The 22,692-nt window shown below is 43.0% G+C and overlaps 2 protein-coding genes across 3 annotated transcripts in view; one reads left to right on the plus strand and one right to left on the minus strand.

Moving 5' to 3' along the window:
* Window positions 1–21,784, minus strand: part of hibch (3-hydroxyisobutyryl-CoA hydrolase) — a 140,442-nt gene extending 118,658 nt beyond the window's left edge. Inside the window, exons 1-3 of one of the 2 annotated variants that reach the window (XM_067987737.1) lie at window positions 21,676–21,749; window positions 7,373–7,628; window positions 4,689–4,731 (exon numbers count right to left, since the gene is read on the minus strand). In XM_067987737.1, the coding sequence (XP_067843838.1) occupies window positions 4,689–4,731; window positions 7,373–7,374 (45 nt within the window). In that variant the 5' untranslated portion in view covers window positions 7,375–7,628; window positions 21,676–21,749. Of the gene's footprint in view, window positions 1–4,688; window positions 4,732–7,372; window positions 7,629–21,675 lie in introns of both variants that reach the window. The other variant, XM_067987736.1, reaches the window with a different exon arrangement.
* Window positions 1–22,692, plus strand: part of LOC137323794 (inositol polyphosphate 1-phosphatase-like) — a 139,195-nt gene that overhangs the window by 63,634 nt on the left and 52,869 nt on the right. The window lies entirely within an intron of this gene.

Here is a 22,692-nt window from a genome sequence, read left to right on the forward strand (position 1 = left end):
TTATTTACCCACCCGCTGAGTTTCCGCCGCCATGCTAAAATGATGGCCTGTATACCTGTTACTGCTGATCACTGTGTTGAAATGGGCTTTCACTTGTTAAAATTGTTGTTAATAAACTTAGTAATTCAATTTGGTGTCTGTAATTAACTAGAGTGTAGTGTGTTGGTATTTCCGTGACTCGAAGTTTGATTGCAGGGAGTGCAGCAAGGCTGTTGAAAGTGAGAATAACTCATTAAAAATAAACTAAACCTTATCAGATTTGAAGCATCTAATGTGCAGACAATATAGATAATAAAAGGACTGGGGATGATCATATGACCCACAGTCGAAGCCCCAGGCCAGTTTATTAACTGTGGATATGATAGGAAGTGTCAACAGTAGCAGTACCACAAATTAAAATGTAAAAATTAACTGTAAAATGAGCTACATGCATTAATCAGCCGACTGACAGCTTGCAAAGCATTCCAATGAATTAATTTTAATATTTTACTTGTTTAACAGAAGAATGAAAAAAAGGCCATTTGGCCCATCGAGCTTATCTCTCTATCACACCAACTCATCCACTCCAGCATCCAACTACAGTTTAAAGTACCCTAATGTCTGACCGCACCATCTTATCTAGGGGAGGCAATGAGGGATTTATATAACACCTTATCACGTCCTCAAGATGTCCAGAAACACTGTACAACCAATGGATTACTTATGAAAAGCACTCATGATTGTTGTGTAAGTAAACACAACAGTCAAGTGCTACTTTCTCTTAATTTTTTTTTCCCCCGGCACAGTGGAAAGAGTTTTTCTGTGCTATTTGCCTCCCTGATTTGAACTTTCTTAATTGACAGTGTTATGCTTCAGATAATTTTCCATAAGTGAAATCGCCTGAGGGAGAAGAGCTCAGTGTGAGGAGGCCACATTGAGTACGTGGGAACAGGTGCAATGTCCCAGGTCCGATCTTCCTCAGGTTACTCCAGGTTATCATCAGTTAAAATCTTTATTGTAATAACTTGTTCTGAAATGTCACCCACTGATAACTCCCAGTGACCAGCAGCCCAGAGCTGGAATGAAGCGAAGAGATTGAGACCCTTTGCTGCATTCAGCACCCGTCCACTTCTGAAAAATACGATTAATTTCACTGTTTTGAGGGGTGGGGGGGAAGAGAGGAAATGACTGATCATGCCACAAGTACAGTCTTGGAAATATGGGGAGGATGGAACAGAAATTGTCTGTATGTTGTGGTGGTTTCAGTCCACAAAGATTTATGGAATAAAACTATTTCAGATAATCAGTATCAGAATTACACCCAGTTTCCCCATCAGATGGTCTTTGGAATTTTATCAGTAGTACAGTTCAGCAAGGAGAATGAGAGACTAATATTATTCCTACTGCTGGCGCAAACAACTCTCCAGCACTGGAAGAGTGCACGTGGGCTACAGCAGTGGTGTAATACGACACCAGAAACAGCAGGACTGGAAATGGGAGAGTACAGTTCTCAGGGTAAACACAGCATTTACAAAAGGTAGAGAAGGTGGCTCTGCAAAACAACATATTGGTATGATGTGGAGATGCCAGTGATGGACTGGGGTTGACAAATGTAAGGAATCTTACAACACCAGGTTATAGTCCAACTGTTTTATTTAAAAATCACAAGCTTTCGGAGGCTTTCTCCTTCGCCTCCGAAAGCTTGTGATTTTTAAATAAAACAGTTGGACTATAACCTGGTGTTGTAAGATTCCTTATATTGGTATGAGTGCAATTAGGTGGTATGAACACAAAGCAAGGGGTCATAGGTGACAGACCTCTGAAGCCTCAAATAGCAGAAGGCCTATTTAAGGTTTCAATGTGTATATATTTCTGAAAGTATTTTGATGCTATCAGAATCTTGTTCATAACAACTTTTAACACCAATAAAAATCTGAACTAAAATAAATTAATCAGTGAGATAGCTATGGAGAAGGATAGGTCTGGCCCAAAAGTTAAAATTCTAAATTGGGGAAAGGCCAATTTTGATGGTATTAGACAGGAACTTTCAGAAGTTGATTGGGAGAGTCTGTTGGCAGGCAAAGGGACGTCTGGTAAGTGGGAGGCTTTCAAAAGTGTGTTAACCAGGGTTCAGGGTAAGCACATTCCTTATAAAGTGAAGGGCAAGGCTGGTAGAAGTAGGGAACCTTGGATGACTCGGGAGATTGAGGCACTAGTCAAAAAGAAGAAGGAGGCATATGACATGCATAGGCAGCTGGGATCAAGTGGATCCCTTGAAGAGTATAGAGATTGCCGGAGTAGAGTTAAGAGAGAAATCAGGAGGGCAAAAAGGGGACATGAGATTGCTTTGGCAGATCAGGCAAAGGTGAATCCAAAGAGCTTCTACAAATACATAAAGGGCAAAAGGGTAGCTAGGGAGAGAGTAGGGCCTCTTAAGGATCAACAAGGTCATCTATGTGCGGAACCACAAGAAATGGGTGAGATCCCGAATGAATATTTCACATCGGTATTTACGGTTGAGAAAGGCATGGATGTTAGGGAACTTGGGGAAATAAATAGTGATGTCTTGAGGAGTGTACATATTACAGAGAGGGAGGTGCTGGAAGTCTTAACGCGCATCAAGGTAGATAAATCTTCGGGACCTGATGAAATGTATCCCAGGAAGTTGTGGGAGGTTAGGGGGGAAATTGCGGGTCCCCTAGCAGAGATATTTGAATCATCCACCGCTACAGGTGAGGTGCCTGAAGATTGGAGGGTAGCAAATGTTGTGCCTTTGTTTAAGAAGGGCGGCAGGGAAAAGCCTGGGAACTACAGACCAGTGAGCCTGACATCTGTAGTGGGTAAGTTGTTAGAGGGTATTCTGAGGGACAGGATCTACAGGCATTTGGAGAGGCAGGGACTGATTAGGAACAGTCAGCATGGTTTTGTGAGAGGAAAATCATGTCTCACGAATTTGATTGAGTTTTTTGAAGGGGTAACCAAGAAGATAGATGAGGGCTGTGCAGTAGACGTGGTCTACATGGACTTCAGCAAAGCATTTGACAAGGTACCGCATGGTAGGTTGTTACATAAGGTTAAATCTCATGGGATCCAAGGTGAGGTAGCCAATTGGATACAAAATTGGCTTGACGACAGAAGACAGAGGGTGGTTGTAGAGGGTTGTTTTTCAAACTGGATGCCTGTGTCCAGCGGTGTGCCTCAGGGATCGGTGCTGGGTCCGCTGTTATTTGTTATTTATATTAATGATTTGGATGAGAATTTAGGAGGCATGGTTAGTAAGTTTGCAGATGACACCAAGATTGGTGGCATTGTGGACAGTGAAGAAGGTTATCTAGGATTGCAACGGGATCTTGATCAATTGGGCCAGTGGGCCGATGAATGGCAGATGGAGTTTAATTTAGATAAATGTGAGGTGATGCATTTTGGGAGATCGAATCGGGCCAGGACCTGCTCCGTTAATGGTAGGGCGTTGGGGAGAGTTATAGAACAAAGAGATCTAGGAGTACAGATTCATAGCTCCTTGAAAATGGAGTCACAGGTGGATAGGGTGGTGAAGAAGGCATTCGGCATGCTTGGTTTCATTGGTCAGAACATTGAATGCAGGAGTTGGGATGTCTTGTTGAAGTTGTACAGGGCATTGGTGAGGCCACACTTGGAGTACTGTGTACAGTTCTGGTCACCCTATTATAGAAAGGATATTATTAAACTAGAAAGAGTGCAGAAAAGATTTACTAGGATGCTACTGGGACTTGATGGTTTGACTTACAGGGAGAGGTTAGACAGACTGGGACTTTTTTCCCTGGAGAGTAGGAGGTTAAGGGGTGATCTTATAGAAGTCTATAAAATAATGAGGGGCATAGATAAGGTCGATAGTCAAAATCTTTTCCCAAAGGTAGGGGAGTCTATAACGAGGGGGCATAGATTTAAGGTGAGAGGGGAGAGATACAAAAGGGTCCAGAGGGGCAATTTTTTCACTCAAAGGGTGGTGAGTGTCTGGAACGAGCTGCCAGAGGCAGTAGTAGAGGCGGGTACAATTTTGTCTTTTAAAAAGCATTTGGACAGTTACATGGGTAAGATGGGTATAGAGGGATATGGGCCAAGTGCAGGCAATTGGGACTAGATTAGTGGTATAAACTGGGCGACATGGACATGTTGGGCCGAAGGGCCTGTTTCCATGTTGTAACTTCTATGATTCTATGATTCTAATATCATTTGTGCAGAGCTCCACCTGGTGTAACATCATCCAATTACAATCAATTCTTTACAAGACTGCCACCTCTAACAAATATATTCACAGAGTCTTCTTCTGCTTGAGGAAAACATTTTCTGAAAGGGTATTTCGTTACATTAAAACAAAAATGGTCTTCTGCTCTACATAATTGGTTAACGCTGCTATATAATTGAAGTGCAGACAAAAAGTGCAGAATGGTCATCCCCTGTGCTAAAATGTCTATTCCTCTCCATAATCTGACAGATTATTGTAATTTGCCCTGTTTAGTTTTAATTGTTTTTTTTTGCACGTAAACTTATCAAGGTAAGAGATGGCAGTATTGCAGGCATCAAACATTACCATCACGTGCACCCGGTTCATCAAAACCAGCTTGGAACCCCTGCTCAAATCTACCCTTTTCAATTACTCATTTTAAATTTCTCAAACACTCAATTACAAATCCAGGAGTACTAAACTACAGACTTCAATGACCACTTACCAGGTGTTTCTGTACAATCTGTAATCGAGAAAGTGCCCTCACCCTGAAATAAAGTATAAAATAATAGTGATTAACTGCTGAAACTGAACCAGACTTGCAGATATATCACTAGTTGACAATTGAAGCTTTCATGACTGAGATTGATAGATTTTTGTTAGGTAAGGGTATCAAGGGATATGGAGCAAAGGTAGGTAAGTGGAATTGTGGTACAGATCAGCCATGATAAGAACATAAGAAATAGGAGCAGAGAAGGCCATACGGCCCCTCGAGCCTGCTCGATAAGATCATGGCAGATCTTCAACCTCAATGCCACTTTCCCGCCTGATCCTCATATCTCTTGATTCCCTTATAGTCCACTTCTAATTGAATGGGGGAGCAGGCTTGAGTGGCTGAATAGCCTATTCCTGTTCTTGTGATCCCATGGTGTTCATGGACTAAAAAAATAAATTTATGTCCCTTTCTTCCGATAACTGCCTCCCATTTTTTAATTCTCTCCATTCTCTCTTTCTTTGTTTGTCTGAAAGACAGAAAGCCCAGACACTTTCACATTGTCATTCTCTTAGGCATTTGTCTCAGACTCTCATTCATACCCTCTCTCTAAAAAACAGGCAGATGATCTCTTTTAAATAAATAAAATTAAATAAATAAAAGAAAAAAGAAAAACTTGCATTTATATAGCACCTTTCATGACCTCAGGACACCCAAAACGCTTTACAGCCAATGAAATACTTTTGGTCGCTGTTGTAATGTAGGAAACGCAGCAGCCAATTTGTGCACAGTAAGGTCCCGCAAACAGCAATGGGATAATGGTCAGTTAATCTGTTTGGTTGGGGGATGAATATTGGCCAGGACTTGAGAGGGCAGACAGAACCTCAGTTTAACATCTCATCTGAAAGAAGGCACCTCCGACAGTGCAGCATTCCCTCAGTACTGCGCGGGAATGTCAGCCTAGATTTTATGCTCAAATCTCTGGAGTGGGACTTGAACCCACAACCTTCCGACTCAGAGGCGAGAGTGCTACCACCGAGCCATGGCTGACACCATGATCCAATGTATGTGATCCTCCTGTAATCTGGTTAGAAAACAATACAGTAATGCTTGCAACTGTTGCCAAAGGTTTTTCCAGTAAATATGCACACATATCCACAAATGTTATTTTACCTGATCTCATTCCTGGATATTTTCCGTACCAGTCACAGTGGGCAGTTAGCTACCAACTGAGCCATCAAGAATGCTCGTTTTTTTTTTGTTTTACTATGGAAATTAATTTTCTATGGACTGGGCCAAAGATCTGTCCTTGCATGTCACAAAGCAAAGTTGACTGTCTGAGCTGTCGTCATCTTCCCATCCCTAATCATTTGTGAGGGGTACTAACTGTTCTCTACAGGCCAGCAACTTACATATGTCGCTTCTTCTGACTGTACTTGTCATTTTATATCAAGACATTTTAAACTATTTTGAGTGACCATAACCTATCTCTGTCTCTCAGTTCATTACTGTATCCAGTTTACCACCACACACCTGATGGAATATGCTGTTGCGATGTTGTAATGGGAGAGGAACATTGAGCAGTGGGAGGATTGGCTCTTGACAAATTGTATCCAATAGGATATAGTTGGGGAGGTGGGGGGGGGGGGGGGGGGGGAGATACAGGGGTTCCATGTGTAGTTCAAAAGAAGTATAATTTTAATATCCCCACTCTCCTCTCATCCCTCCCCCTCTTTGTGAGGAAGGATAAGTATGGGTGGCAGGATAACCTTCTCTGCAAAGGGAGGGATGGGGGGGGGGGTCCAGGATCCTAGTCATCAGGGTGGAGACTGTGGGGAAGCTGCGATAGAGGATAATTTACTCGGCACGGACAGGACGGCATGTGTTATATCTTTCTCGGGGGTGATGGGGGTGGGGGGTTTTGCCACAGTTTGGGATCTCACCTTAAAGTCTGTCAAACGTTATACCGGCCATCGCATATAGCAGGCAAATCGCATTCGCATGAGTGCGCCCGCTATAAATGATGAGGACTGTAGTACAAGATGGCGGCAGGTGGCTCTAAATTATCCAGAAAGAGACCGAGAAGATGTTCAGAAACTGGGTAATAAGCCACCAAGTGGCCAGATTGCGTAACTACAGTGTGACGAGCAGCAATGTCATGGGAACACCATCACCTTCAGGTTCCCTTCCAAGTCACACACAATCCTGACTTGAACATATAACCCCATTCCTTCACCCTGGAATTTCCTCCCTAACACCATCATTACAGGGACAGCAGCAGTTCAAGAAGTTCTATCACCACATTTTTCAATGCGGCTAGGGATGGACAACAAATGCAGCGTTGCCAGTGTTGCCCACATCCAAAGAACAAATAAAATAAAAGTTTACTTAGACAAAAAGCATTGTAAATATGGAATATAGAAAATTATAATGGGAAAATGTTGACAAAAAGTGTGACAACAGTAAGTTAAGTGGAGCAGACAGGAAGTGGGCACAGATGTAAGATGTTTAAAAGTATAAGTAGATGGTTAGATCTAATGCTATGTTTACTTCCTGAATTCATATAACTTAAGCAACCACAAACTAAAATGTCCATCCTGTTCCTATACTGTGTTTATTCCTGTCACTGCAATTACAATCTGACGAAAGAAAAAAAACAAAGAAAGAAACAAGAAAAAAAAGAAAGAAAAACTCACATTTATATAGCACCTTTTATGACCTCAGGATGTCCAAAAGTGCTTTACAGCCAATTAAATACTTTTGATGTGTTGTCATTGTTGTAATGTAGGGAACAGCAACAGCCGATTTGTGCACAGCGAAGTCCCACAAACAGTAATGTGATAATGACCGGATAATCTGCTTTAGTGATGTTGGTTTAATGATAAATATTGGTCAGGACACTGGGAGATCTTCCTTGCTTTTCGAATAATGCCATGGATCTTTCACGTCCACCTGTGAGGGCAGTCAGGGCCTTGGTTTAACGTCTCATCTGCAAGACAGCATCTCTGACAGTGCAGCACACTCTCAGGACTAAAGTGTCAGCCTGGATTATTGGTCTCTGATTAAGTTTAAACCAGCAGAGCTTTCATCCCATTTCCCTTGCTAATATGATGGTGTCTGCCTCTATTAAAACTGACTACTATATTTTTCTCTTGGTACATGTATAGATCTCTGCATATAAACTGTCTATTTACAAAGGAACTAACTTGCATTTACTTTAGCAAAACATAAAGTTGATTTTTGTATAAGGTGTCATTATAAAACTCCCTTTAATACATCACTCCCATCACCTTCAATGCAATTCTCAAAAATGAAATAAAACAATTAAGTTTCAAAGCTCTGAGTCATTCAAACAACTCACATTACAGTGAAACTACATTTATAATTAAATGTTAATGCGGGTAATATTTTATTATAAACAGAGTTCCAGGTGAATATGCTGCAAAATTAAGTCTGATTTTTTCAAATCTGTGCAAAAATAAGTTTAATGCATGTTATTTCACTTCATTTTGCTAGCACTGAAGAAAAAACTCTAAAGTGCTGTAACACACTACATACGGTTTAAAAACAAGTGCCTGTCCGACTTCAAGGAGCCAGAATATCCTTCAACTGGATATCAGGACAACCGAGGCAATTGTTTCCTGCTCCCTCACATCAACTTTGTTCCCCTGCCCAGCTACTTGTACAGGCTGAACCTGAATCTTGAGCATCCTGCTTGACACACAGAGGAGCTTCCAACCCCACATCCCATTCATTACGTTCTTCCACCTCTGCAACATTACCTGCCTACGCCCCATGTCATCCCTAAAAAAGGGAAAAGCCTAGAGCAGCAGAAAGAAAGTGTATTCTAGGCACTACAGATAAAGTGAAAACTAGAAGGCGTAAGGCAATTAACCCAGCATCAAAGCTGAAGGTCAGGCTAGGGTGTGTGGCCCAACTAAGTTCTATATACAAATGCACGGAGTATAAGGAATAAATTAAATGGACTACAGGTTCAAATTCAAATTGGAGGGTATGACATGATAGCTATTACTGAGACATGGCTGCAGGATGGTCAGGATTGGGAACTAAATATATCGGGTTATAAGGTCCACAGGAGAGATAGGGAAAATGGAAGAGGGGGAGGAGTAGCCTTAGTGATTAGAGATGAAATCACTTCAATGATAAAGGAGGATATAACGAGAGGTAAGCAGCCAACAGAGACCTTATGGGTTGAATTGAGAAATAGGAAAGGATCTAAGACTATAGTGGGAGTTGTATATAGGACCCCTGGCAGCTGCTCTGAAGTGCTAGATTGTATAAATGCAGAGATTAGACAGGCATGTAACAAAGGCATAGTGGTCTTAATGGGGGACTTTAGCCTTCACATAGATTGGGGAAAGCAGACTAGTAACTGTCAGAAAGGTAGGGAATTTCTTGAGTGTGTTCGGGATAGTTTTCTACAGCAGTATGTCCTAGAGGCCACAAGGGGGCAAGCCATACTAGATTTAGTAATGAGCAATGAACCAGATTTAGTTAACAGCTTAACTGTGCGTGAACATCTATCCAACAGTGATCATAACATGATCGAGTTCAATGTAGTGTTTGAAAGGGAAAAAAGTGAATCAGCTGCTAAGATTCTAGACTTGGGTAAGGCCGACTTCAATGGGATGAGACAGAGACTGTCCACAGTAAACTGGGCAAATCTGTTAATGGGTAAAACGACTGACGATCAGTGGGAAATGTTTAAAGAAACATTTAACGTGATACAGTATCGGTTTATACCCGAGGGGCAAGAACTCTACTTGCCAAAAAAACCAGCAATGGACAACTAAAGAGGTACGGGACAGTATAAGACATAAGGAAAGGGCATACAAAAAGGCAAAAAATGGCACAGATCCTGGTGAATGGGAAAGATACAAAGATCAACAAAGGGTCACAAAACAGATAGTAAGAGCTACAAAAAGAGAGTATGAAAAGAAACTCGCAAGGGATATGAACACCAATATGAAGAACCTTTATAGTTATATTAGGAAAAAGAGGGTGGTCAGGAGCAGTGTTGGCCCCTTAAAAACTGAAAGTGGGGATATTGTCATTGACAATGGGGAAATGGGGAAATGGCGGATATGTTGAACAATTACATTGAGTCAGTATTTACAGTAGAAAAAGAGGATAGCATGTCGGAAATCCCAAGAAAACTAATATTGAATCAGGGACAGGGACTCAATAAAATTAGTAAAGCAACAGTAATGAAGAAAATAATAGTGCTAAAGAGTGACAAATCCCCAAGACCAGATGGTTTCCATCCCAGGATTTTAAAGTAAGTAGGTGAGCACATTGCAGATGCCCTAACTATAATCTTTCAAAGTTCTCTTGATTCAGGAACTGTCCCTCGAGATTGGAAAATTGCACATGTCACTCCGCTTTTTAAGAAAAGAGAGGGAAACCAGTGAATTATAGACCAATTAGCCTAACATCTGTTGTGGGGAAAATGCTGAAATCTATAATTAAGGATAGGGTGACTGAACACCTTGAGAATTTTCAGTTAATCAGAGATAGCCAGCATGGATTTGTGAAAGGTAGGTCGTGCCTGACAAACCTGATTGAATTTTTTGAAGAGGTGACTAAAGTAGTGATCAAGGGAATGTCAATGGATGTTATTTATAAGGACTTCCAGGCATTTGATAAGGTCCCACATAAGAGACTGTTAGCTAAGATAGAAGCCCATGGAATCGAGGGAAAAGTACGGACTTGGTTAGGAAGTTGGCTGAGCGAAAGGCGACAGAAAGTAGGGATAATGGGTAGGTACTCACATTGGCAGGATGTGACTAGTGGAGTCCCGCAGGGATCTGTCTTGGGGCCTCAATTATTCACAATATTTATTAACGACTTAGATGAAGGCATAGAAAGTCTCATATCTAAGTTTGCCGATGACACAAAGATTGGTGGCACTGTAAGCAGTGTAGATGAAAACATAAAATTACAAAGCGATATTGATAGATTAGGTGAATGGGCAAAACTGTGGCAAATGGAATTCAATGTAGACAAATGTGAGGTCATCCACTTTGGATCAAAAAAGGTACTTTCTAAATGGTAAAAAGTTAAAAACAGTGGATGTCCAAAGGGACTTGGGGGTTCAGGGACATAGATCATTGAAGTGTCATGAACAGGTGCAGAAAATAATCAATAAGGCTAATGGAATGCTGGCCTTTATATCTAGAGGACTAGAGTACAAGGGGCAGAAGTTATTCTGCAGCTATACAAAACCCTGGTTAGACCGCACCTGGAGTACTACGAGCAGTTCTGGGCAGCACATCTTCGGAAGGACATATTGGCCTTGGAGGGAGTGCAGCGTAGGTTTACTAGAATGATACGCGGGCTTCAAGGGTTAAGTTACGAGGAGAGATTACACAAATCGGGGTTGTATTCTCTAGAGTTTAGAAGGTTAAGGGGTGATCTGATCGAAGTTTATAAGATATTAAGGGGAACAGATAGGGTGGATAGAGAGAAACTATTTCCACTGGTTGGGGATTTTAGGAGTAGGGGGCACAGTCTAAAAATTAGAGCCAGACCTTTCAGGAGTGAGATTAGAAAACATTTCTACACACAAAGGGTGGTAGAAGTTTGGAACTCTCTTCCGCAAACGGCAATTGATACAAGCTCAATTGCTAAATTTAAATCTGAGATAGATAGCTTTTTGGCAACCAAAAGTATTAAGGGATATGGGCCAAAGGCAGGTACATGGAGTTAGATCACAGATCAGCCATGATCTTATCAAGTGGCGGAGCAGGCACGAGAGGCTGAATGGCCTACTCCTGTTCCCATGTTCCTATGTTCCTACATATACACGCATGCACCATATACATTTACATGTACACACATTGTGTATATATGTCTGCGTAAATACATGTATGTATACATATATACACGTATTTACAGACATATATACACATACACGTGTATACATGCACGTACATATATACACATACACGTGTATACATACACACACGTACATATATACACATACACGTGTATACATACACACACGTACACACGCACGTACACACATACACGTGGGTACACATGAACATCTATACACGCGCGCACACATGTGCATCTATACACATACATACATGTCCATCTATACACACACATACATGTCCATCTATACACACATACATACACGTCCATACACACGTACACGTCCATACACACGTACATACACGTGTATACACACACGTACACGTGTATACACAGTTATGCAGATATACACATACATATGTATATATGTCTGCATAAATACATGTATATATACATATTTACACAGACATATATAAACCTATATATATACACATGTACACATACATATATATACACACAAATATACACATACGCATACATGTATATGCATTGACACAAATATATACACACACACATAGGCACACACACACATACACACACATTTTTTTTTATTCGTTCATGGGATGTGGGCATCGCTGGCAAGACCAGCATTTATTGCCCATCCCTAATTGCCCTTGAGAAGGTGGTGGTGAGCCGCCTTCTTGAACCGCTGCAGTCCGTGCGGTGATGGTTCATCCACAGTGCTGTTAGGGAGTCCCAGCATTTTGACCCAGCGATGTTGAAGGAACGGCGATATATTTCCTAATCATAATAGTGTGTGACTTGGAGGGGAACGTGCAGGTGATGTTGTTCCCATGTGCCTGCTGCCCTTGTCCTTCTAGGTGGTAGAGGTCGTGGGTTTGGGAGGTGCTGTCAAAGAAGCATGGTGAGTTGCTGCAGTGCATCCTGTGGATGGTACACACTGCAGCTACGGTGCGCCGGTGGTGAAGGGAGTGAATGTTTAGGATGGTGGATGCGGGCTGCTTTGTCCTGGGTGGTGTTGAGCTTCTTGAGTGTTGTTGGAGCTGCACTCATCCAGGCAAGTGGAAAGTATTCCCTCACACTCCTGACCCATGCCTTGTAGATGGTGGAAAGGCTTTGGGGAGTCAGGAGGTGAGTCACTCGCTGCAGAATACCCAGCCTCTGACCTGCTCTTGTAGCCACAGTATTTATGTGGCTGGTCCAGTTAAGTTTCTGGTCAATGGTGACCCCCCAGGATGTTGATGGTAGGGGATTCGGTGATGGTAATGCCGTTGAATGTCAAGGGGAGGTGGTTAGATTCTCTCTTCTTGGAGATAGTCATTGCCTGGCACTTGCCTGGCGCGAATGTTACTTGCCACTTATCAGCCCAAGCCTGGATTTGTCCAGGTCTTGCTGCATGCGGGCTCGGACTGCTTCATTATTTGAGGGGTTGCGAATGGAACTGAACACTGTGCAATCATCAGCGAACATCCCCATTTCTGACCTTGTGATGGAGGGAAGGTCATTGATGAAGCAGCTGAAGATGGTTGGGCCCAGGACACTGCCCTGAGAAACTCCTGCAGCAATGTCCTGGGGCTGAGGTGATTGGCCTGCAACAACCACTACCATCTTCCATTGTGCTAGGTATGACTCCAGCCACAGGAGAGATTTCCCCGATTCCCATTGACTTCAATTTTATAGGGCTCCTTGGTGCCATACTCGGTCAAATGCTGCCTTTATGTCAAGGGCAGTCACTCTCACCTCACCTCTGGAATTCAGCTCTTTTGTCCATGTTTGGACCAAGGCTATAATGAGATCTGGAGCCGAGTGGTTCTGGCGGAACCTGAACTGAGCATCGGTGAGCAGGGTATTGGTGAGTAGGGTATTGGTGAGTAAGTGCCGCTTGATAGCACTGTCGATGACGCCTTCCATCACTTTGCCGATGATTGAGAGTAGACTGATGGGGCGGTAATTGGCCGGATTGGATTTGTCCTGCTTTTTGTGGACAGGACATACCTGGGCAATTTTCCACATTGTCAGGTAGATGCCAGTGTTGTAGCTGTACTGGAACAGTTTGGCTAGAGGCGCGGCTAGTTCTGGAGCACAAGTCTTCAGCACTACAGCTGGGATGTTGTCGGGGCCCATAGCCTTTGCTGTATCCAGTACACTCAGCCGTTTCTTGATATCACGTGGAGTGAATCGAACTGGCTGAAGACCGGCTTCTGTGATGGTGGGGATATCGGGAGGAGGCCGAGATGGATCATCCACTCAGCACTTCTGGCTGAAGATGGTTGCAAACACTTCAGCCTTGTCTTTTGCACTCACGTGATGGACTCTGCCATCATTGAGGATGGGGATGTTTACAGAGCCTCCTCCTCCCGTAGGTTGTTTAATTGTCCACCACCATTCACGACTGGATGTGGCAGGACTGCAGAGCTTTGATCTGATCCGTTGATTGTGGAATCACTTAGCTCTGTCTATAGCATGTTGCTTCCGCTGTATAGTATGCATGTAGTCCTGTGTTGTAGCTTCACCAGGTTGGCACCTCATTTTTAGGTACGCCTGGTGCTGCTCCTGGCATGCTCTTCGACACTCCTCATTGAACCAGGGTTGATCCCCTGGCTTGTTGGTAATGGTAGAGTGAGGAATATGCCGGGCCATGAGGTTACAGATTGTGCTAGAATACAATTCTGCTACTGCTGATGGCCCACAGCGCCTCATGGATGCCCAGTTTTGAGCTGCTGGATCTGTTCTGAATCTATCCCATTTCGCACGGTGATAGTGCCAAGCAACACGTTGGATGGTGTCCTCAGTGCAAAGACGGGACTTCGTCTCCACGAGGACAGTGCGGTGGTCACTCCCACCAATACGGTCATGGACAGATGCATCTACGACAGGTAGATTGGTGAGGACGAGGTCAAGCAGGTTTTTCCCTTGTGTTGGTTCGCTCACCACCTGCCACAGGCCCAGTCTGGCAGCTATGTCATAAGAACATAAGAAATAGGAGCAGGAGTAGGCCAATCGGCCCCTCGAGCCTGCTCCGCCATTCAATAAGATCATGGCTGATCTGATCCTAACCTCAAATCTAAATTCATGTCCAATTTCCTGCCCGCTCCCCGTAACCCCTAATTCCCTTTACTTCTAGAAAACTGTCTATTTCTGTTTTAAATTTATTTAATGATGGAGCTTCCACAGCTTCCTGGGGCAGCAAATTCCACAGACCTACCACCCTCTGAGTGAAGAAGTTTCTCCTCATCTCAGTTTTGAAAGAGCAGCCCCTTATTCTAAGATTATGCCCCCTAGTTCTTGTCTCACCCATCCTTGGGAACATCCTTACCGCATCCACCCGATCAACCCCTTCACAATCTTATATGTTTCAATAAGATCGCCTCTCATTCTTCTGAACTCCAATGAGTACAGTCCCAATCTACTCAACCTCTCCTCATATGTCCGCCCCCTCATCCCCGGGATTAACCGAGTGAACCTTCTTTGTACTGCCTCGAGAGCAAGTATGCCTTTTCTTAAGTATGGACACCAAAACTGTATGCAGTATTCCAGGTGCGGTCTCACCAATACCTTATATAACTGCAGCAATACCTCCCTGTTTTTATATTCTATCCCCCTAGCAATAAACGCCAACATTCCGTTGGCCTTCTTGATCACCTGCTGCACCTGCATACTAACTTTTTGATCTTCTTGCACTAGGACCCCCAGATCCCTTTGTACTGCAGTACTTTCCAGTTTCTTGCCTTTAAGATAATAACTTGCTCTCTGATTTTTCCTGCCAAAGTGCATAACCTCACATTTTCCAATATTGTATTGCATCTGCCAAATCTCCGCCCACTCACCCAGTCTGTCTATATCCCCCTGTAGGTTTTTTATGTCCTCCTCACTCTCCACTTTCCCTCTCATCTTTGTATCATCTGCAAACTTTGATACGTTACACTCGGTCCCTTCCTCCAAATCGTTAATATAGATTGTAAAGAGTTGGGGACCCAGCACCGACCCCTGCGGAACACCACTGGCTACTGGTTGCCAGTCCAAGAATGAACCATTTATCCCAACTCTCTGCTTCCTGTTAGATAACCAATCCTCCACCCATGCCAGAATATTACCCCCAATCCAGTGATTCTTTATCTTGAGCAATAATCTTTTATGTGGCACCTTGTCGAATGCCTTCTGGAAGTCTAAATACACTACGTCCACTGGTTCCCCTTTATCCACCCTGTACGTTATGTCCTCAAAGAACTCAAGCAAATTTGTCAGACATGACTTCCCCTTCGTAAAGCCATGCTGACTTTGTCCTATTAAATTATGTTTATCCAAATGTTCCGCTACTGTCTCCTTAATAATAGATTCCAAAATTTTACCCACCACAGATGTTAGGCTAACTAGTCTATAATTTCCAGCCTTCTGCCTACTACCCTTTTTAAATAAGGGTGTTATATTAGCAGTTTTCCAATCTGCCGGGACCGTTGCCGAGTCCAGAGAATTTTGGAAAATTATTACCAAAGCATCCACAATCCCTACTGCCACTTCCCTCAAGACCCTCGGATGTAAGCCATCAGGTCCAGGGGATTTATCCGCCTTGAGTCCCATTATTTTACTGAGTACCAATTCCTTAGTGATTTTAATCGTATTTAGCTCCTCCCCCCCTAGAGCCCCCTGTTTGTCCAGTGTTGGGATATTCTTAGTGTCCTCTACCGTAAAGACTGAAACAAAATATTTGTTCAGCATTTTTGCCATCTCCATGTTTCCCACCATTAATTTCCCGGTCTCATCCTCTAAGGGATCTACGTTTGCCTTAGCCACCCTTTTTCTTTTTATATAACTATAGAAACTCTTGCTATCTGTTTTTATATTTTTTGCTAATTTATTTTCATAATCTATCTTCCCTTTCTTAATCAATCCTTTAGTTACTTTTTGCTGTCTTTTGAAGACTTCCCAATCTTATATCCTCCCACTAAGTTTGGCTACCTTATATGTCCTTGTTTTTAGTCGGATACTGTCCTTAATTTCTTTACTTAGCCACGGATGGCTGTCATTTCTTTTACACCCTTTTTTCCTCAGTGGAATATTTTTTTTTTGAAAGTTGTAAAATAACTCCTTGAATGAACACCACTGCTCATGTACCGTCTTACCCTTTAATCTATTTTCCCAGTCCACTTTAATCAATTCCGCTCTCATACCATCATAGTCTCCTTTATTCAAGCTCAGTACGCTTGTTTGAGAACCAACCTTCTCACCCTCTAATTGGATATGGAATGTAACCATGTTATGGTCACTCATTCCAAGGGGATCCTTAACTAGGACATTATTAATTAATCCTGGCTCATTACACAGGACCATGTCCAAGGTTGCTTGCCCCCTTGAAGGATCAGTTACATACTGCTCAAGAAATCCATCCCGAATACACTCAATAAACTCTTCCTCAAGGCCCTGCCCAATTTGATTTGTCCAGTTAATATGATAGTTAAAATCCCCCATAATTATAGCTGTTCCCTTATTACATGCCCCGACTATTTCCTGATTAATACTTCTTCCAGCAGAGTTGCAACTATTAGGAGGCCTATATGCTACGCCCACGAGTGTTTTTTTCCCCTTATTATTCCTTATCTCTACCCAAACTGTTTCATTATTCTGATCCTTTGTCCCAATATCATTTCTCTGTATTACAGTGATTCCTTCCTTTATTAACATAGCCACCCCACCTCCCCTTCCTTCCTGCCTGTCCTTCCTGATTGTTAAATACTCTGGCATATTTAATTCCCAGTCGTTGACACCCAGCAGCCATGTTTCTGTAATGACCACAAGATCATACCCATACGTAATTATTTGTGCCGTTAACTCGTCCATTTTGTTACGAATGCTACGTGCATTCAGATAAAGAACTTTCAAATATGTTTTGTGACACTTAGTTCCTGCTTTTTCCTTTTTTAACACTTTACCTATTACTCCATACATTCTGTCCCTTCCTGATACGCTTTCCTCTGTCTCCCTGCTCAGGTTCCCAACCCCCTGCCACAGCTTTGATGCTGGGTTAATCGCCTTACGCCTTCTAGTTTTTATTTTTTCTGTCGTGCCGCTGCTCTGCGCTTTTCCCTTTCAATTGTTCTTGAACAACTGTTTGTACTATTTGTATTGTAGATTTCCCCTGGGTCTTCCCCTCTCTTGCTGCTCTCAATTTTATTCCCTTCTGACTCCCCGCTCAGGTTCCCATCCCCCTGCCACTCTAGTTTAAACCTTCCCCAACAGCACTAGCAAACACCCCCGCGAGGACATTGGTCCCGGTCCTGCTCGGGTGTAACCCGTCACGCTTGTACAGGTCCCACCTTCCCCAGAACCGGTCCCAATGTCCCAGGAATCTAAATCCCTCCCTCCTACACCATCCCTGCAGCCACGCATTCATCCTGTCTATTCTCCTGTTCCTATACTCACTAGCACGTGTCCTTCAGGACTCGGCCAGCTGTCAGTAGTGGTGCTACCGAGCCACTCTTGGTGATGGACGTTGAAGTCCCCCACCCAGAGTACATTCTGTGCCCTTGCTACCCTCGGTGCTTCACATACACATACATATATATACACACAAACATACATATACACATACAAATACATGCGCATATACACATGCATATACACACGCGCACACGTGCATGCACTCACGCACGTGCATACGCGCTCACGCACACAAACATGCACGCGCACGCACACGCATGCATACACACAAGTGCATATGCGCACACGCATTCACGCATATACACATGCATATACATACACATGCATACACACGCATGCATACACACATTGACACACGTGCATGTTCGCGCACACAGGCATATACACACGTGCACGTTCATGCACACAGGCATATACACACGTGCATGTTCGCGCACACAGGAATATACACACGTGCATGTTCGCGCACACAGGCATATACACACGTGCATGTTCGCGCACACAGGCATATACACACGTGCATGTTCGCGCACACAGGCATATACACACGTGCATGTTCGCGCACACAGGCATATACACACGTGCATGTTCGCGCACACAGGCATATTCGCATACACGTGCATGTTCGCGCACACAGGCATATTCGCATACACGTGCATGTTCGCGCACACGTGCATATAAACGTGCATATTCATGCATACACACACGTGCATATACGCATACACGTGCATATACGCATACACGTGCATTTACGCATACACGTGCATATACATTAGACACACACATGCATACGCACACACACATGCATACGCACACACATACACGCATATGCACAGACATAATGCACGCCTATGCAGACATAAACACGCACGCGCATATGCACACACATATACTCGCTAATGCTTATGCACACATACATGCACATGCATAGGTGCACGTACACACAAATGCATATGCACACACATCCACACAAATGCATATGCACACACATACAAGCACACATATGCGCAGACTTGCATGCACACACAAATGCACATACATACCTGCACGTGCAAATGCATACATACCCGCACATGCATATGCATACATACCCGCACATGCATATGAACACACACATGCACGCACAAGTGCACACGCACACACATACGTATATACAAACATACATGCACGTAAGCACACAAACACGCACGTATTCACACAAATACATGTATACACACACGCACACAAATACGTGCGCATGTATACACACACACACAAATACGTGCACATATATACACACACGCGCACACAAATACGTGCACATATATACACACACGCGCACACAAATACGTGCACATATATACACACACACGCGCACACAAATACGTGCACATATACATATACACACACGCGCAAATACGTGCACATACTTACATATACACGCGCACACAAATACGTGCACATACATACATATACACACACGCACACAAATACGTGCACATACATACATATACACACACGCACACAAATACGTGCACATACATATACACACATGCGCACACAAATACGTGCACATACATATACACACACGCGCACACAAATACGTGCACATACATATACACACACGCGCACACAAATACGTGCACATACATATACACGCGCGCGCACAAATACGTGCACATACATATATACATGCGCGCACAAATACGTGCACACATATATACATGTATATACACGCGCGCACAAATACGTGCGTACATATATGCATGTATATACATGCGCGCACAAATACGTGCACATACATATATATACACGCGCGCACAAATACGTGCACATACATATATATACACGCACGCACAAATACGTGCACATACATATATATACACGCGCGCACAAATACGTGCACATACATATATATACACGCGCGCACAAATACGTGCACATACATATATATACACGCACACAAATACGTGCACATACATATATATATATACACGCACACAAATACGTGCACATACATATATATACACGCACACAAATACGTGCACATACATATATATGCACGCACACAAATACGTGCACATACATATATATGCACGCACACAAATACGTGCACATACATATATATACACGCACACAAATACGTGCACACATATATACACGCGCGCACAAATACGTGCACACATATATACACGCGTGCACAAATACGTGCACACATATATACACGTATATACACGCGCGCGCACAAATACGTGCACATACATATACACGCGCGCGCACAAATACGTGCACATACATATACACGCGCGCGCACAAATACGTGCACATACATATACGCGCGCGCACAAATACGTGCACATACATATACACGCGCGCGCACAAATACGTGCACATACATATACACGCGCGCGCACAAATACGTGCACATACATATACACGTGCGCGCACATACACATACATATACACGCGCGCGCACATACACGTGCACATACATATACACGCGCGCGCACATACATATATACAGATATACACGCACGCGCACAAATACGTGCACATACATATATACATGTATATACACGCGTGCACAAATACGTGCGTACATATATGCATGTATATACACGCGCGCACAAATACGTGCACATACATATATATACACGCACGCACAAATACGTGCACATACATATATATACACGCACGCACAAATACGTGCACATACATATATATACACGCACACAAATACGTGCACATACATATATATACACGCACACAAATACGTGCACATACATATATATACACGCACACAAATACGTGCACATACATATATATACACGCACACAAATACGTGCACATACATATATATACACACACACAAATACGTGCACATACATATATATACACGCACACAAATACGTGCATACATATATATACACGCACACATATATATATACACGCACACAAATACTTGCACATACATATATATACGCACACAAATACGTGCACATACATATATACACACGCACACAAATACGTGCACATACATATATACGTGTGTATATAAAGCCTAGGATCCACAGGAAAATATTCAAGTTTAGGTAGCCACGAAGTGCCTGCAGGTAGAAGTACTAGGGAGGGAAGTCGGTTTTTGTTGGAAGCAAATAGTGCAGCGATCTGGGAACAGTGGAGAGGGGTAGTGGAGTGCAAGATGCGCAGGCAGGTGTTGGGATCTGGGAGCATTGGAAATGGGCGTCCTTGGATCCATTGCGAGGGATCTTGGAGTATTGGGAATGTTGTGTCCACAATGTGGAAATTGTAAAAGGGGTTGCTGGAGTGTGGCAATGGTGGGCGAAGTCTTGGACCATGGGAGCGCTGGAGAAAATGGGTTTTAAGCACAAAAAACATTGGAATTAACAGTAATAGATTATACATCAACAAATTACGTTTTTGATTAAGTGAACGTGTGACCGCCAAAAAGACGTATGCAAAACGTATTGTCCATGACACCTTAACAGAAGATCACGTCCCTTATCAATACTATTATTCCTCACAGAGACCCCCATGCGATAGTGAAAAGTTCGCACTGTATAAGAGGTACTGTTCAAATGTCAATCCAGCCTGAAATGTGACCTCAGTGCACTTGGGACAAGTTGCAGTGCACCACCGCGAGTGTGCAGCTTTTTGCAACACTCACACACTTGCCTGTATCTTTCAGAAAAGAGCAACCCACCTGAGCTGAGATCCAAAGCCCCAGATACTCATCACGAAAGAGTTACACTAAATTCCAAATTCCACCCACAGCTTCCATTCGCAGCTATCAAAGCGGCTTCGTGCTGAGCTCATCACGCTACCGAACCAGCAACCCTTCCAAGAGCTTCCCCTCGCCCTCTGCATCTCCATTGCCTGCTACAGCGACGCCTGGGGAACGGACGACTGTGGCTATGGTTAACAAAAAAAAAGTGACTAGTGCTGTATTACCAAGGTCAAATAACTGGAAACGGTGAGATAGAGGCAAAGCAGTTGTGTTTTAATTAATAAGGTATTTTTAAACACACCGACACATAGAAAAATAGGTTCTTTTCCCACACGAAACATAGTAACTGGCGCTAGAAATGAGCGAGTTTGCAAGTTTATTGGATGCTAATTTTGTAAATTCAAACATTAATGAATAGGACAACAATTTTAAAGCAGCTGTTTCGCCATCAGCCTCGGCACTTACATGTGTTTGCCTTAGACAATCTTTTTCGGTGGGGGAGGAGATGAAAATGATTGCCCTGTACACCCTTCACATTAGCAACCTCTTTCTAGGGAGTAGCATTCAAATTCCAGATAGAAAAATACACTACCCAGCCCATCCTGTTCTTTGCCTGGGAAGGATGTATGCTGGCTAGTGAGAAAAATATACTGGAAAAGATGCAGAGAATAATACATAATCTAATAGAAGGAAGGGTTCATATGATGCCAGAAATAGAATACCAATGCTTAAGTGCATTATTACTCTCATCTTTATATACTGTGCTGGTTTTGTTTTGTCATCAGCCTTTTTTTGCCAGTTGCAACTGTCATGGGGCAGATGTCAACATCCTGTGCAATGTATGTAGCTGAAGCATTAACATGTTCACTTTGATGGATTAATGGCCATGATATAAATACTGGAAGTTTATTGAATGATAACCTGCATGTGATTATGATAAAACACCACTGTCAGTACATTAATTTTATAATATATTACCTTTGTTGAATTCCT

Source organism: Heptranchias perlo, chromosome 7, assembly GCF_035084215.1.
Source record: "Heptranchias perlo isolate sHepPer1 chromosome 7, sHepPer1.hap1, whole genome shotgun sequence".
Classification (NCBI taxonomy): Eukaryota; Metazoa; Chordata; class Chondrichthyes; order Hexanchiformes; family Hexanchidae; genus Heptranchias; species Heptranchias perlo.